The sequence below is a fragment of the Pyxicephalus adspersus genome, chromosome Z, assembly GCF_032062135.1.
Source record: "Pyxicephalus adspersus chromosome Z, UCB_Pads_2.0, whole genome shotgun sequence".
NCBI lineage: Eukaryota > Metazoa > Chordata > Amphibia > Anura > Pyxicephalidae > Pyxicephalus > Pyxicephalus adspersus.
The window spans coordinates 77,478,252-77,492,401 of NC_092871.1; the positions used below are offsets into that span (position 1 = coordinate 77,478,252).

General features: G+C 38.3%; 1 protein-coding gene across 3 annotated transcripts in view; it reads right to left on the reverse strand.

Annotated features, from left to right (window-relative positions):
- The window catches only part of WHRN (whirlin), a 123,555-nt gene extending 120,958 nt beyond the window's left edge, over positions 1–2,597 (reverse strand). For 2 of the 3 annotated variants that reach the window (XM_072429935.1, XM_072429932.1), the window contains exons 1-2: positions 1,917–2,597; positions 429–1,444 (exon numbers count right to left, since the gene is read on the reverse strand). In XM_072429935.1, coding sequence (XP_072286036.1) covers positions 429–1,328 — 900 coding nt within the window. In that variant the 5' untranslated portion in view covers positions 1,329–1,444; positions 1,917–2,597. Of the gene's footprint in view, positions 1–428; positions 1,585–1,916 lie in introns of those variants that run through there. The other variant, XM_072429933.1, reaches the window with a different exon arrangement.
- Between the last annotated feature and the right edge of the window lie 11,553 nt (positions 2,598–14,150).

The following is a 14,150-nucleotide window of genomic DNA, read 5'->3' on the forward strand; positions in this document are numbered from 1 at the left end:
TAAAAAGAATAATCAATCAATCTATAAATAAAATAATTGTATCATGCATTGTAACATAAAACACTATGAATTAGGCCATCACCACTTCCCTTCACGTAATACATGCCTCAGGTACTGAAATAAACAGAGCACCTGCTGTGTGCTTTATCTGAGGGCAGTGTAAGCTACATGTGACTCCTGACCCACATGCATATAGGTGGACCACATAGGGCATCTAGGGTAAATGTTTTAATTTTTCAGTGATTTCAGAAACTCAAAATTATTATTACTACCATTTAACAATGAACAATGTTGCAGAGACCTGCAAGCCTGTCTTGCACCACATGAAGCCACTGTTTGCAGCTTTGAATACACTAATGACAAGCACCCAGCTTACAATCTCTTTGCAATGGGAAGGTTTATATTTATTGAAATCAATAGTAACTTACCTTGACAGCTTCACTATGGCTGACTCTGTCTAAAGATCGCCCATTTGCTTTTAAAATTTGATCTCCAACTCTAAGTCCTTCTTCTTCTGCCAAAGAACCAGGCTCAACCAGTGACACATAGATGCCTGTGCCATGTTCCACACCTCCTCGAATACTGAAACCAAGTCCTTCTTGATTTTTGTTTCTTTTAAGTATGACCTGACGAACCTCTGGTTTTGTGGCAACAGATGGGGTGTTATTGTAGCCTGGTGGTCCCCCAGGGTATGATGCTCCAGATGCTGTAGCACTAAGTGCTTGGGTACTAAAGGCAGTAGATGTCCCTGGTACTGAAGTGTTAAAGGAAGGACCTGCTCCTGGTCTTGGGATGTTGAAGACAGGAGCTGTCCCTGGTACTGGGATATTAAAGGCAGGATTTGCGCCTGGGATAGAGGAATTAAAGGCCTGTGCTGTCCCTGATATTGGGTTACTATATGTGGAAAGACCACCATCACCTAAAACCGAATTGTATCCAGATGACCCTGAAGGCAAATCCTTTATGTACAATCCCTCTGAGGTGTACTGGTCAAATAATAACTGATCGGAGCGGGGTATAACAAGGCGTAACATCGGAAAAAGTTGCCTCTGGTCTTGGGGGCGCAGAATAAGGCGCAGTGTTCTCACCAAGTCAAAAACATTTCTACGGGAGTGGTAGAGTCGCAAACAGTGCAAAAGCTGTTCCCTCTCCTGTTCATTTAGCAGTCGGTTTAGGGCGCCATGTAGTCGGCGGACATTAGAAGAGAGGACTCGTCCAACATCTCCAGAGCAGATTGAACCAGAGGATGAAGAGTGGATGGACCCTGTTAAAGACTGATGGATGGAACCCCTTGGAGAGGGGTGAAGCGTACCTGGCTCTGAATTCATTGCCCAAAGGCTGCAAGATTTGTCACGGCATTTTGAATGTGAACAACTTCTTCAATGGTTAGAATGAGACTCTTCCACATGCCAGACCTTCTGTTCAGTGCTTTTAGCTGGACCTCCTGAAAAGAAAACAAATGCGTTTAAGAGCTCAAGCTTTATGTTGTCATCTGTTCTGTACTGTGTGTCCTCCCAGGCTGTTCCCTACATTATATCTTTTGTTAGGGTCTCCAATATCCAACTCAGCATTCACAATTCTCTCTTTCCCAATCTAGCCTGCGTGTAACACTCACTTCTGTGTTTTAAGTCTGTACTGCCGCTTCATTCCTCCCTCCCCCTCCCCATCTTCTCTCCATTTCTCAAGGTGATCCTGTGGGTCTATTTTCCTCTGCTCCATCTACCATCCCCTATCAGGAATTAATGAATACCAAAGACAGTTCTAAAGGCTACTAATACTGCCCCTGTCCTCTTGGCTCAATGTCTCTGCTACTTCATCTAATTCTAATTTTTAGAAGACAGTTTTATTATTCACCTGTATGGTTAAAACTAATATTTAAAATTCTTGCAGTTTCCCCGTACCCTTTTCCCTCTCACCTGATCTCTCTTGCAGAAATGCACATCTTTCGGAGTCACTCAATCCCTATGCGTTTCATCACTCCGGAGCAGTCTAACAGGTGTCATTCCATACCTCTATCTCACAGATGACCAATTTCACACACTGCAGATGTCTCTCTCCATCTGTTAAATTATTCCACGAGGTCTTTTCTTCTGCTTCTTTCTGTTTATCTCTTAGGGACCAAAAGTGTCAGAGAATTAATAAAAACATTTTTAACCAAAATTTGATTTTTCTTGTTTAAATTCAGATCATTGTACTGTTTGATGTTCTTTCTTTGCTCTTCAAACAGATGACTCCTGCTACTAGTCAAATGTTTTTTCTTGAATCTGCACCATTTAATATCAGAAGACGATATATTTGTTGTCACCAAACAAGGCTGTTTTTGTGTTCTGACGAGTCATTTGTTACATTTGCCAACTTATTTTTTTAGCCACTTACTAACTTAGATGAATATCTTTTTAGACTGTAGGTTAATTCTCATCTCAGATGCATCACCTGCCTTTTGTAGGCTCTCTGCCTTGTTTTTTTGTTCCTGTGACTTTCTCCTAGAGAATTCTTCTTTCCCTTTGCCAGTCTCTTTGCATTGTGGTCACAGTCTCTCGGTTGGCGGTCTCACTGGCTGCCCATGTCTCAGCCTGTCACAGGTGTCTCTCAATGCCACCGTTGGTCTCTTCCGGATCTGACGTCCCTCAGTAATGTCAGCGTTGCCAGGAGACTGAGAAGACAACACTAATATGCACAGCTCTTAACCCTGCACTGCCAGACGGTTGCAGATAAATCTTGGCATGGTTCTAATACTCATTCTGTAACCCTTTAAATCTCTTAGCCAGCTGCTACTGAATTATGTGGTCAATACCGACAATTTCAGGGGTTCTCTTTAAGATTAAGTTCAGGTAACACAGAATGATCTACCTCGTTGGATTTAAAAGTACACCGGTCCCCAGACTAAAAAACATAAACTATTTACAGATTCCTAACATGCAGTAAAAGAGAATTAAAATAAACTACCCTTGACTTCTGAAGATACCTTCAATGCGACCTTTTAAAGCTAAAATCCATGTCTGTGTGTTTTTCCTTCAATGTGTTTTAAATTGAAATCAATGCCATGTTTTTATTGTGCATTTCAATGCAATTTGTTTTGAATGGTAGAACATGTCAAAACATGCATCGAAGAGCATTGACGTGTGTAAGTGCATGATGATGTGTGTTCCTGCACATCTTAACACTTGCATTGAAATGCTTTTTGATACATTTCAATTGCTTTTAAGGAAAAACACATCAAGTAATCCACAAAGACAAAACTTTGGTTTCTAACATCATTGAAAAAACTGCTGGATGTTGAGATTAGGTTTTATAGCATGCAAAGCTTTTGGCGCAGCAGAAAGTAATAGGGAAAGAGCTAAAATTTTAAGGTTGTACTTTTTTTGCTACCAATTTTCTTTTTTTCTATGCTTTTTTGAGAAACAACTGAATTACAAGAACAAAATAGAGCTCTCATAGAGTAAACAAAAGCAGAACAACTCATAAAAATAGGATTAAACATACAAATATTGAAAAAATCATCCATGACGTTCTACATTATCCAGTCAGTATAAAGTAGTGACAAAAAAAAGCCTCAGGATGTAGTATTAATTATTGTTTTGTATCGGACTTATCAAGAGAGGTAGATCTAGATTCCTCAATCAGGTAAATATGCTGGACCCTGGTAAACCAATGTCTAGGGAATAATTAAGGATTTCCAGATTATTGGGATCAGACTGAAGGCTGCATGAGTAGATGTAAAGGTAATGAGGGTTTGTATGATCCCCACCTAAGTCATGTAGTAAACAAGCAGAGGTAGTAAAATAAAACCCCTATCTGTTGGCTATTGCTGCACACCTGCTGCCAGTAAATTTGGATTAACGGACAGGTCCACCATATATGCAGCATTGTGGCTGTGGCATCATGGCACCTCCAGCATAGGTCCATAGACTTCCAGGCCCTCTTAGACCTGATGTGGCCTGTGTAGTGTATTGCATTTAGGGTAGAGTACAAAAATCGACTGTGTGACAGACAGGATCAGCCTTTAAACACACTTGCTCAAAAACCGAGGGGGGATTAACTAGAGTGTCCGCTCCTACTATATCTGCAATGTAATGTTTAATTTGTTAGCAGGACCCCCAAGGAAGCAAGTCACCCTAATCAGGTCAGCCAATTCGCTCTTGGTCAATAATCTACTGTTAAGAAATCTGCCACCTTCGACAGAGACTTTGCTTTAAAATTATGCAAAAATGTGCATTTCAAAGGAAGGAACTCTGGGTTGCCTATTAATGGTGTTATTAATCCTGGGGAGGAGGAAGACCCCTGTGAAGTGGCATCATGTAGAAAACCTGAATTGTAGTCCCCACTACCAGGTTCCTATGCCTAAATGTGTGCATTAATCGAAAATACATCCTATGCATCTGTAGGCTGCATTTCATCCTTAATGACAACCTTAAAAAAAAACTGTACTGCAGTGCAACACAGGGCAATACACCACCATGTTTGCTGTATTTCCAAAAATGTGACATGGACAATTTTTCTGTGCATTCAAATAAATGGCCCAATGCAACAAACAATACCATTAACACCAACGTCAAAAACACAGAAAAAATTGCCCTAAACATTTTTTTAATACTTTTACAGTATATACAAAGATCAATAGAGGACATGCTTTCCAAAATATGTTAATTAGGTTTCAATGGTCAGAGGACGAGTTCACTTATTGTTTTTTTTTAGATAGACCATGCAGATGTTGACCATGCAAAAAGAGGTTGTACAGGAAATACAAAATCACACTGTAAAATGTATGACTAAATAAAATAAGATGCCATTTGGATACTTAACTCTTAAATTGCATTTATATACTTAGGGCTCTGTTTATTAAACAGAGACATGCTCTCAAGCATTCCCTGGTGGGAATCAACTACTGCCATTGAGACCTGGAGGATTCCCACTAGGGAATGTATGATTCCCTGTTCTATAAATAAAGATGTAATGGTCAAAGTGCCCCTATTACTACAAGGTAAATTAGGCAGAACATTATAGCATTTAGCAGAATAGGGAAGGGCGAAAACCTTAATCCAGTTGATATTGGGTGTTGGTTTCCTATGGGGGAGATTGTTTTTTTGCTTCCTGCCCTGGAGATGCAACAGGAAAATAGGAATACATTTCTCAACCATGAACAGAATTGCTGTCTTTGAAAGCAATCGTAGGAAAGGGTGTAGCCAATAAATTTTAATCCTTTACATTGTTCTACAAAGTTTATATGTATGCAGTGTAGGAAGGTTTGGAGAGATTGTATTCTTAGTATCCGACTGATGCAGAGAATAAAGAACCTGTCCTGCATTCTTACATAAACTTGCTTTGTTAAACACATCAGAACAAAGACAGTTTGATTTTGATTGATCTATTGGGTCACATACTGTGTAGTACAACAAATTTAAATTATAAGACAGTCAAAAAACTGGAAATTAAATGAATATATTTCCTTCTGAAATGCTGCTGTAGGTGCTATTCGTTATGTGAGTGACACTTATAGCAATCTAACTCGGAAGAAATTATTTGATATTTGATTTTTTGACTGTTCTAGATTTTAAATTAGTTGTACAGCTTAATAGGAGAGCCAATTGATCAATTCAAATCAAACTGTCACAGTTTGATCTTGACAACTATTATAGCAAAATAATGACTTGAAACCAATGTTATTTTTTTAGCCATAATTTATTGCCATTTTTATGATGTTTGCAGGACTGTCACACCAAGCTTTGGATCCTCTTCCCTCTACTTTGTGGGCAATCCTGGATGATTGCTGAAGCAGTGCTAATGCTATTACATTTGCACCATGTATTAATACACCATTAGTGCAGGACCACCGTGTTCAAATCCATGATGACCTTTCCACAGTCTTCCTGGTTAAGTGATGTTAGGAATCATTTAGCCTGAGGGCAGTTCTAGACTGAAGGTAAGTATTGCAACTTTGTTATATGTTGTATATAAGAACAAAAAAGTTTTGTCTTTTCCTGTCTTGCTTTTAGATCATTGAAGTCATTAGGAACAATTTTGTTTTTTGCCCATTCCCACCACCAACAGCTGTCATGTAATGAGAGGTAATCACATTTTTTGCATAGATGGATGTCCCTGCAAAGAAGAAATTAAATACATCTCCTACTACCTGTGGCGTGAAACACCGCAGTGATGAAGATAAATTGCTGACCAATGTGTTTCAGAAACCTAGACTTCACAAAGTGAATCTTAGAGGACAAAGTTGTTAAATCAGGGTTGGCAGGAGAATCCACAAAGGACAACAGGGCCCAAAGGAGGTCCACACTCTCAGAAGTGTCAGTTGCTGTGTAGACTTTACTCTGTTACTGTTTGGTCTTGCCAATTTGTTTTAGACATCATCACAATGATCACATCATCACAAAATTGTTTCAGGACCTGTAGAAGAGGACAATGGCATAGTAGGAGGAAGGAAAGTTGTAGTTAAGAATAGTGGGAGCTAAAATACAAAAATGTATTAAAAAGAAAATGGTGGTCTGTAAGTCTGTATGCTATGTAATTTAATAGCAAGTGTAACTATTTTTTGTACTTAGTGCCAAGGTCTATTTATTAGAGACCTTCAGAATAAAAATTGATTGTCATGAAAAGCATTATTGAACAACCATCCATCTAAGTATATCTGCTATACTATATCTATTTTTCTAACTCCTGTGTGTGATGTGTAAGTACTTTATAGCAGAGGTGACTACTTTAGGAAACTTTTAGTGGTCAATGTGCAATGATACTATACTTCAGCAAAGAGATCAATTAACGTTATGTAGAACATTTGGACACTGTGCCCTGGAGCTGATTTGTGAGGCAGAGAATGAGCTTGTGGGGTGCCCAGTTAATAATTTAAAGCATGTCTGCTCAGTAAGACTAAGCCAGCTGGAGAGAGAGCTTTGAAAGTATTCTGCCCTCTGTTGAATAGAGATCACTAAAACACAAAGAAACTGGATTACACGTTTTAGTCTTCTTGGAGTACATGTTACAAAATAAAAAGGTAGTTCCAGTAAAATGCAGCATTGGAAAAATGCAGAGGACAGTTTACTACCCAAATAATGGTATATGGTTGTATATCATAAAGAGAATGTCTCTTCTTTTTAGACTTGGACCTTTGGGGAAAATCTATACATTTCTAAAGTTTAGTCACCTGTTCCCTTCCCAAATATATTGTTCCTGCTTCAGGGTATTTCCAGGTTCATCAATCCAGTAGTTTCTACATTTTAAGGACAAATGTCTGCTAGAAAATCAGTTGGACATTAGCTGAAAAACCCGACACTTTTTAGCAGGAATGCCACTTTGAAACCCATGGTGATCTATTAAAAGATGCAATTTTTTAAACACCATGATAACTACTTAATCTACACTTGTAATCCAAAACTTTTTCCAACTGAATGGAGTATCTTGTCACTCTTTTTTTACCATGTGTCAGTGTGGCTAACAAGTAATGAACAGTTACTCTGTTCAACTGAATAAAGCTTTTAGTGTTAATTCAGGTGATATGGTGGCAGGCTGTTACCTTTACAAACAGTCCCCAGATTTGTGACTCACTGCAGATAGCTTCAACTTAAAAGGCAGCTGTAAGTATAGTTTTCATCTGCAATGCTAGAAAAATATGGTATTAGATATGAACATACAAAAACATAGCCCACCAAGCAAAAAATGCAACAAAATAAAAGATTCAAGTGTACATTTTCTGTAGAGGTAGAAGATTACTACATTAACTAATAAGGAATTCTGTAAATTCTATTTTATCTTTTTCATTACAAGGAGATAATTTAGTTTTGGGTAGTATTTGAATTCCCCAACTATCAGAAATGGTGAGATCTTCATACCTAATTTACTAAATCTTCCTACCTACCTTGACCCTCACATGCAAGTCTAACCTATAATATAAGTAATATTATAAAGTAATATTATTACATGATTATGAATGAAGAAACAAGTGTGAGATACAATGTGGAGATAGGAGTCAGGAGTCTTAGCACAAGCACATTCGGATTGTAATTCAGTGTGTGACAACCCATCAGAATCCCCCTATATATGATTGCCTAAAAATTTCACTGACCCTGTAGGTGACCACATCTTCTGGTGTAAGAAGAGCTTTAACAAGGAGTTTTAAAATTTCCAATATCTATCTGTTAGGATACATTGTTTTTCCAGAGACCGCTTTAATAAAAATACAATCTGCAATTAAACACAACAATATTAACCAACTCCATAAAGAGAAAACTAATTTCTGGCGCATCTGATGTTCTGTTTGATTGCAAACACTAAGACAAGTCCTGATGGCTGGGAAAGGAAGGGGTGGATGGCTGCATTTACAGGCACTAACACAATATTATCATCAGTCCTCCGACATGCATATACTCAATGCATCCTAGTAGCTAAAAACACATGGAAACAGGTGGGTGGAAAGCAAAATGCTTTATAACATAGCTGTATTCATAGCTGAATGTACTGTACCTACATTTAACCAGCATGTGGTATAAGCTTTCAAGAAAAAAAATAAAAAGATTTATATATATATATATATATATATATAAATTCTATTTCTTAAGCGTATATTTGAGTAATTGCCATTGAGTGTGCCAGACACACATTAGAAGCCTTCTATTGCCTTAACCATTGTTGGGTTTCCGGTGTCTTGCTGTGCTTTTAAAGAGGAGTGGGTCTGATCTAAATGTATGTATCGCTTCATATGTCTGTTGATGTGAATTCAGATTGCTGTAAATTTAACAGAAGTGCCTTGGCATGGCAGTACAGTGAAGAACTAATTTCTCTGCCACTCCGCTCTCTCATCAGCACATGAACTATTCTATTGGATCCTTGTGCTGCTTTTTGTTCTCACACTCAAGCCCTGTTGTATAGGTGCTGCAGGAGGCTTATATCAGATTAGGCTACTTACAGTGCATTTTGAAATTACATTTAATAATATAATAATGAATACTGAGCTGCATTATTATTGTGTATCTTTTCGATGTGTTTAGAGTTGTAAAACTTTACACTTGGAACACACAGCAATGAATAAAGATGTGTGTTCAGCACCTATTTAAGAAGTAGTGTCTGCCCTAGTTTTTAGATGAGACCTGTCCAAGGAAGCAGTATGGAAAACCAGGGGATGAAATGAGGTCATAGACAATGTAATCTATGATAATTTTAAAGCAGTTTCTAAAATGGGTTCTTATTTTTAGCTCAAAATTTATCCATCTGAAGATACTTGGCCAGCAAATGAGACAAGCTTTTCTTTCTTCTGTATAAAAGATATAACAAAAAAGAACACCTTTCACCTATGTGGTGGGTATTAGGGGAGCGTGAGTTTATTTTTTGGTCAAAAACACTTTCTTTCCCAGCATGACGATGCTGCTTCTCCATAGATACATTAAAGTGAGTATTGTCACCCTAGGACAAGCCTGTTACTGGCAGTATCACTAAGTAAACGTAGGCGAGCTTGTACAAATGTGAATGTCATATCAAGAAAAAGCAAAAACTCTGAAAAGAACTAAAAAATGCACTGGCTGCAATTACACTAAACATTCTTTTCGAAGCTGAATGCCGGATGAACAACTAAATATACAAATGGAATAAATACACAAAGTGAGCCTTTATTCCTGCTGAGAATCTGTTTTGCTAAAGCTCATTAAAACATACACCTCAGCTTCCCAACCACATGACGGAACAGTAAAAGAAGATGCAGCACACATAAACTAATCAGTCATTCTGATTTCTTCTATCAGTATGCCTATTGCACTACAAAACAACTGATCAACTTCTTGTTCTCTAGTCGGATGTTTGATATGCAGGCACTGAAAATAGCTGTATTGAAGTCAAATTCAGGTTCATGTTAAAAAATATTTATTTATTGTTATATTAATGATTGCAGAGCTGCATTGGCCCATGTCTTTTAAATTTGCATTGAATTCAGCTTTTTACGCACCTCTTTTTACTAATATGTTTTTTTTGTATTCACAATATATTTTCTACAGCATATTCTGATAAATGTTTTTATATTATAGATATCTTTTACATTTTTTTATATTTACACTCAAACCAGCCTGGGCAGAATACATCAAAATGTATAGAACAGGCATGGGCAAACTACGGCCATACGGCCCAATAGGGATGTTTCTCTGGCCCTTTGGGTGGTCCGCTGCTCTGGCCGGTGCCACCCCGAGCAGGGTCAGGAGAAGGATACGTCCCCCGGATCTGAGCCTGCCAGATCAGCAATGGGAGAGTGGGGGAGTGGGCGGGGTTTTGCCATCATGGCGTCACGTTCAGTGGTGTCATGATGGCATAACCCCGCCTACTTTCCCCTCTGTCAAATTTTATTTCAGATTGTGGCCCCTGACTAAAAAAGTTTGCCCACCCCTGGTATACAATGTACAACATATTTATATTCAAAGCCACCAACAGGATATATGTAGGATGGTGAGTCAGGTCAATTCAAGGTGTTCTAACATAACCCCATGCCTCTCATTTTATTTATTTATTTTGACTAATATCCAGGCAAAGCTAGTGTTTAAAGTCTTCTTAAAGTTTATCTTTACCCAAGAGCAAACACTTACTTCATACTGATTCATACATTTTTCACTTGCCAGTCCTTAGATGTAATAGCTATGGGGGATTGGGTTCATGGGTCAGTGAATCTGCTGTTCAGGCATGGAATTTAGGTTGGTAAAAGTAGGCTCAGAGCTTTAAGAGCTCCCAGTACCTGCTACCCTTAACTTCCTATTTTTTGTCCCTGCCGTTTGATACAGACAAAACAGCACAAATCGGGGATCATGGCCAAGCTGCTAAATGGTGAGCTCGGCTGGTACTAGGCTAAGCCTATCAGACAATTTACAGCCCCCTCCCATCCCAAGCAAGCTCCTTTTTTTTAAGTAGCAGGGGGCCCAGCGTTTCTCCTCCTACTCCTTTTCAGCATCTCCCAACCACCTGGCCAGCATACCTGAGTGCCAGAATCAATGGGAGCATCCATAAAGATCCTGCCCGTTGGCCCTTCCTTTTCTTCCCATGCTGCCATGCAAGAGTGAATTAGCTTCAGGAGCTACCTGAAGGGGTGGGAGGGGAAAGGTGACAATCTATAGGGAGTATGCCTAAAATGAATAAATATACAGGATGTTATTGTCAGTGGAGCACTGGATTGTAAAGGGCCCTATGTTGTTTTCAGCCTTAAAGGCTGGTATCTTACCTTATCCTGTTTTTTTTTGTGCTGTTGCCTACCAGCAAGGTCATCCTAAAAACTGGACCCTGGGAGTGCTTACTGCACATTTCTAACCCACCACCAAAAAATGACTGGGTACTTTCATAGGTCGTTCCCTGGTACAAGCATAATTTCAGAATGCTAATGGCTCTGAGCATCTTCATCCATTTTAGCTAGTCTGCACAGATCCCAACTCTTGTGTGGGAACCTTACAAGTTTCAACTTTTCTGCATCAGCACCATTTATATTAGCCCAGAAAACTGTACCAAAATTTTACATGGATCTAAGGCAGCCACTGTGCTTTTCTGAGAGTCAGCAAATTGGATTATGAATTCCCCAGTAGGCTTAAAAGAATGAATATGTTAAAAATCAAGTCAATTTGCACATAACACAGTTCAATGATATGTATGATAAACATATTTTTTTCCTTTTTATGATCCGCAAAAAAAAAAAAAATAAATAAAATGTGTTTTTCTAAATTTATATGCATCAGGACATGTCCAAGACCCAGAACCTTTCAATGCACCCTGTAGTAAATTTAGTGGGGAGTCCAATACAGACTATATAACCTTAGGCAGTTTTAATAAAAACTACACCACAGCAGAACAAGAGGTAAAATTTCCCTCGGATTTAATGGAGAGATTTGTACCTGATTAAATGAAACACTTGCTGTGATACTTTTAAATGAAGTGGTTTGCTGCCACATTAGCTGTTAGGTCTACAGGGTCCTCCTTCAGCCGTGAAGGAAGAACATGTACTCTACAGTCTAAAGACGATAAATCATATCTTATGAGGATATGGTATCTGTTTAAAGATAATTCAAAAGACTGCTTAGTAAGCATCCTTTGAGCATATATTTACTACTGTTAGCCCTGGAGCTGCTGGCCTTTAAAACCTTCTCAATCTCCTATGTAGTGTGATACCTCAACCTCTCCAGGATCCTTTGGGACCTCCTGGCGGAAAGCAGCAGAGCAGGAATTCTATTTAATTAATAAGACAGGAATGTGCAAGATATTCGTTTGGTACTGAGAGGAGATGGGAATCAGTACTGCAGAACGAAGCTAATTACACCCTAGAAATTCATTCCCTCTTCATTGTTCTATTAAGAACAGAGATTGCTGCGGTTGTCTATCAGAGTGCCGCTCCACCTGTCACTCCAGCCCCGATGGAGATATACCGGTGTGTTAGATGTCAGGAGATTCAAATGTCATTAACACCACAAGAGGTCAGATGGAATTTTACAGTCGATATGCAGATCTACTGCAGAATTTCAGACAGGCTGTCTGCCAGAACCAAGGATTGTCGCAGCTAGTGATGAATATTTCTACTTATCTGGGGGTGGCTTTTAAATACCACCAGCCTAATCTCTTAGTATTGTCATTTCAGAGTGCTGGGAACTTTCAGTTAAGGAGTTTTAATCTGTGGATGTTTCAAGACATCTCGGAACATGCAAATTGCTAATAGGAAGGAAAAAAATACGTTTGGATTCACATCCATTTTCATGGTGACTGTCTTGCTAATTTTTCAAATATCCCTTAAGCATACTTTCTCTTTTAACTAGAGCTTATCAGTAAGAGGAGGTCTGCTCTAAGTGAAACACATTAAGCCATTAGCCATTAGCCATTCTACATATTTTAAGCCGTTAGGTAACCTATTTTTAAGAAAACTCCTAAAGCTTAATTCATGACAAACTGCAAGTACACAGATGAAATACATATATTAAACTTGTTGATTTATATTTCTGTACACCTATTTCTGAGGTTTATTAAGGTCTACTATGTAGTACAGTTCTCCCTGGCAAATACCTGCCAGGGGCATCTCTATTTTTGCAGTAGCTTTGAAAGAGATATATATTTTTCTACTATTTGGTAAAACTTTTCAGATTGACAGAATCTATAGGGAAAACATGATATTGACAGCTTGACGTGGCAAACCATTCAGTATAAAACCAATCCACAGGCAAGGAGATAAGAGTATGGAAGGAATAATACCTGTGCACATCTATTTCTTTCTGTATATGTGCCAATGAAAAATTTCCTTTTTTCTTCCTCTCAAAAAGCAGCAGGAAGCCTCTCTTTACCTTTTGTTCCTGGGGCAACTAAAGAATGTTGGATTTTCCTTTACTTTCTGCTGTTGTGACAATAGTCTATAAGAAATAGAAATGTACTGATGAATCTTGCCAGTCACTGAAATCCTATTTATGATTTTCTGGTAATAATATTTCAAAAGGCAGGGATATTGTTTTTTGGGTTTTTTTCTTGTAAAATATTTTTTTAAACAATTCTCAAGAAAAACATAGTCTGTACATTACAAAAATAAAAAATGGCAATGAGACAACAGAATTAAACAGGAAATTCTATAGTGTACAAAAGTGTATTTTTTACAAAATTGCCAGTAGTATGCATTATATGTCCATAATAGCAGAACAATAGAGATAAACACCAGTTATAATAACAGTACTTATTGTACAATGTTATTTACCATCAGTGTATATATAGATAGGAGTGGATAAGGGAGGTATAGAGGATGGGGGAGGGGATATATAATTTCTCTTTGAGAGTAGGTTCGAAAATTATAGTGGAGTGAAAGCCACTTTTTATTCTTTTTTTTTTCCTTTTTTGTTTTAAACAGTGAGATGTATGGGGGGATCTGGTAAGGTACCAGGTGGTTTGGTTGAAACATTTAAGGAGATGAGCTTTAGTGGTTGAATTCAATGTTTTGATAAAATTCTCCCAGGTCTTTTAGATTCTTTGGAGTAAGAGGCCTCAACCCATTTCATTTTTAACAGATGCTGGAGTTTCGTAAAGAACAGCTGGATCGGGTGGCACCACAGGAGTTGCGAATACTATCCCCACCCACCATACCAAATAATGCCCAAAGGAGCGTAAAGGGGAGAAAATTAACCAGTTTCATTTGGAACCAAAGTAATAAGGTATTTATCTGGTGG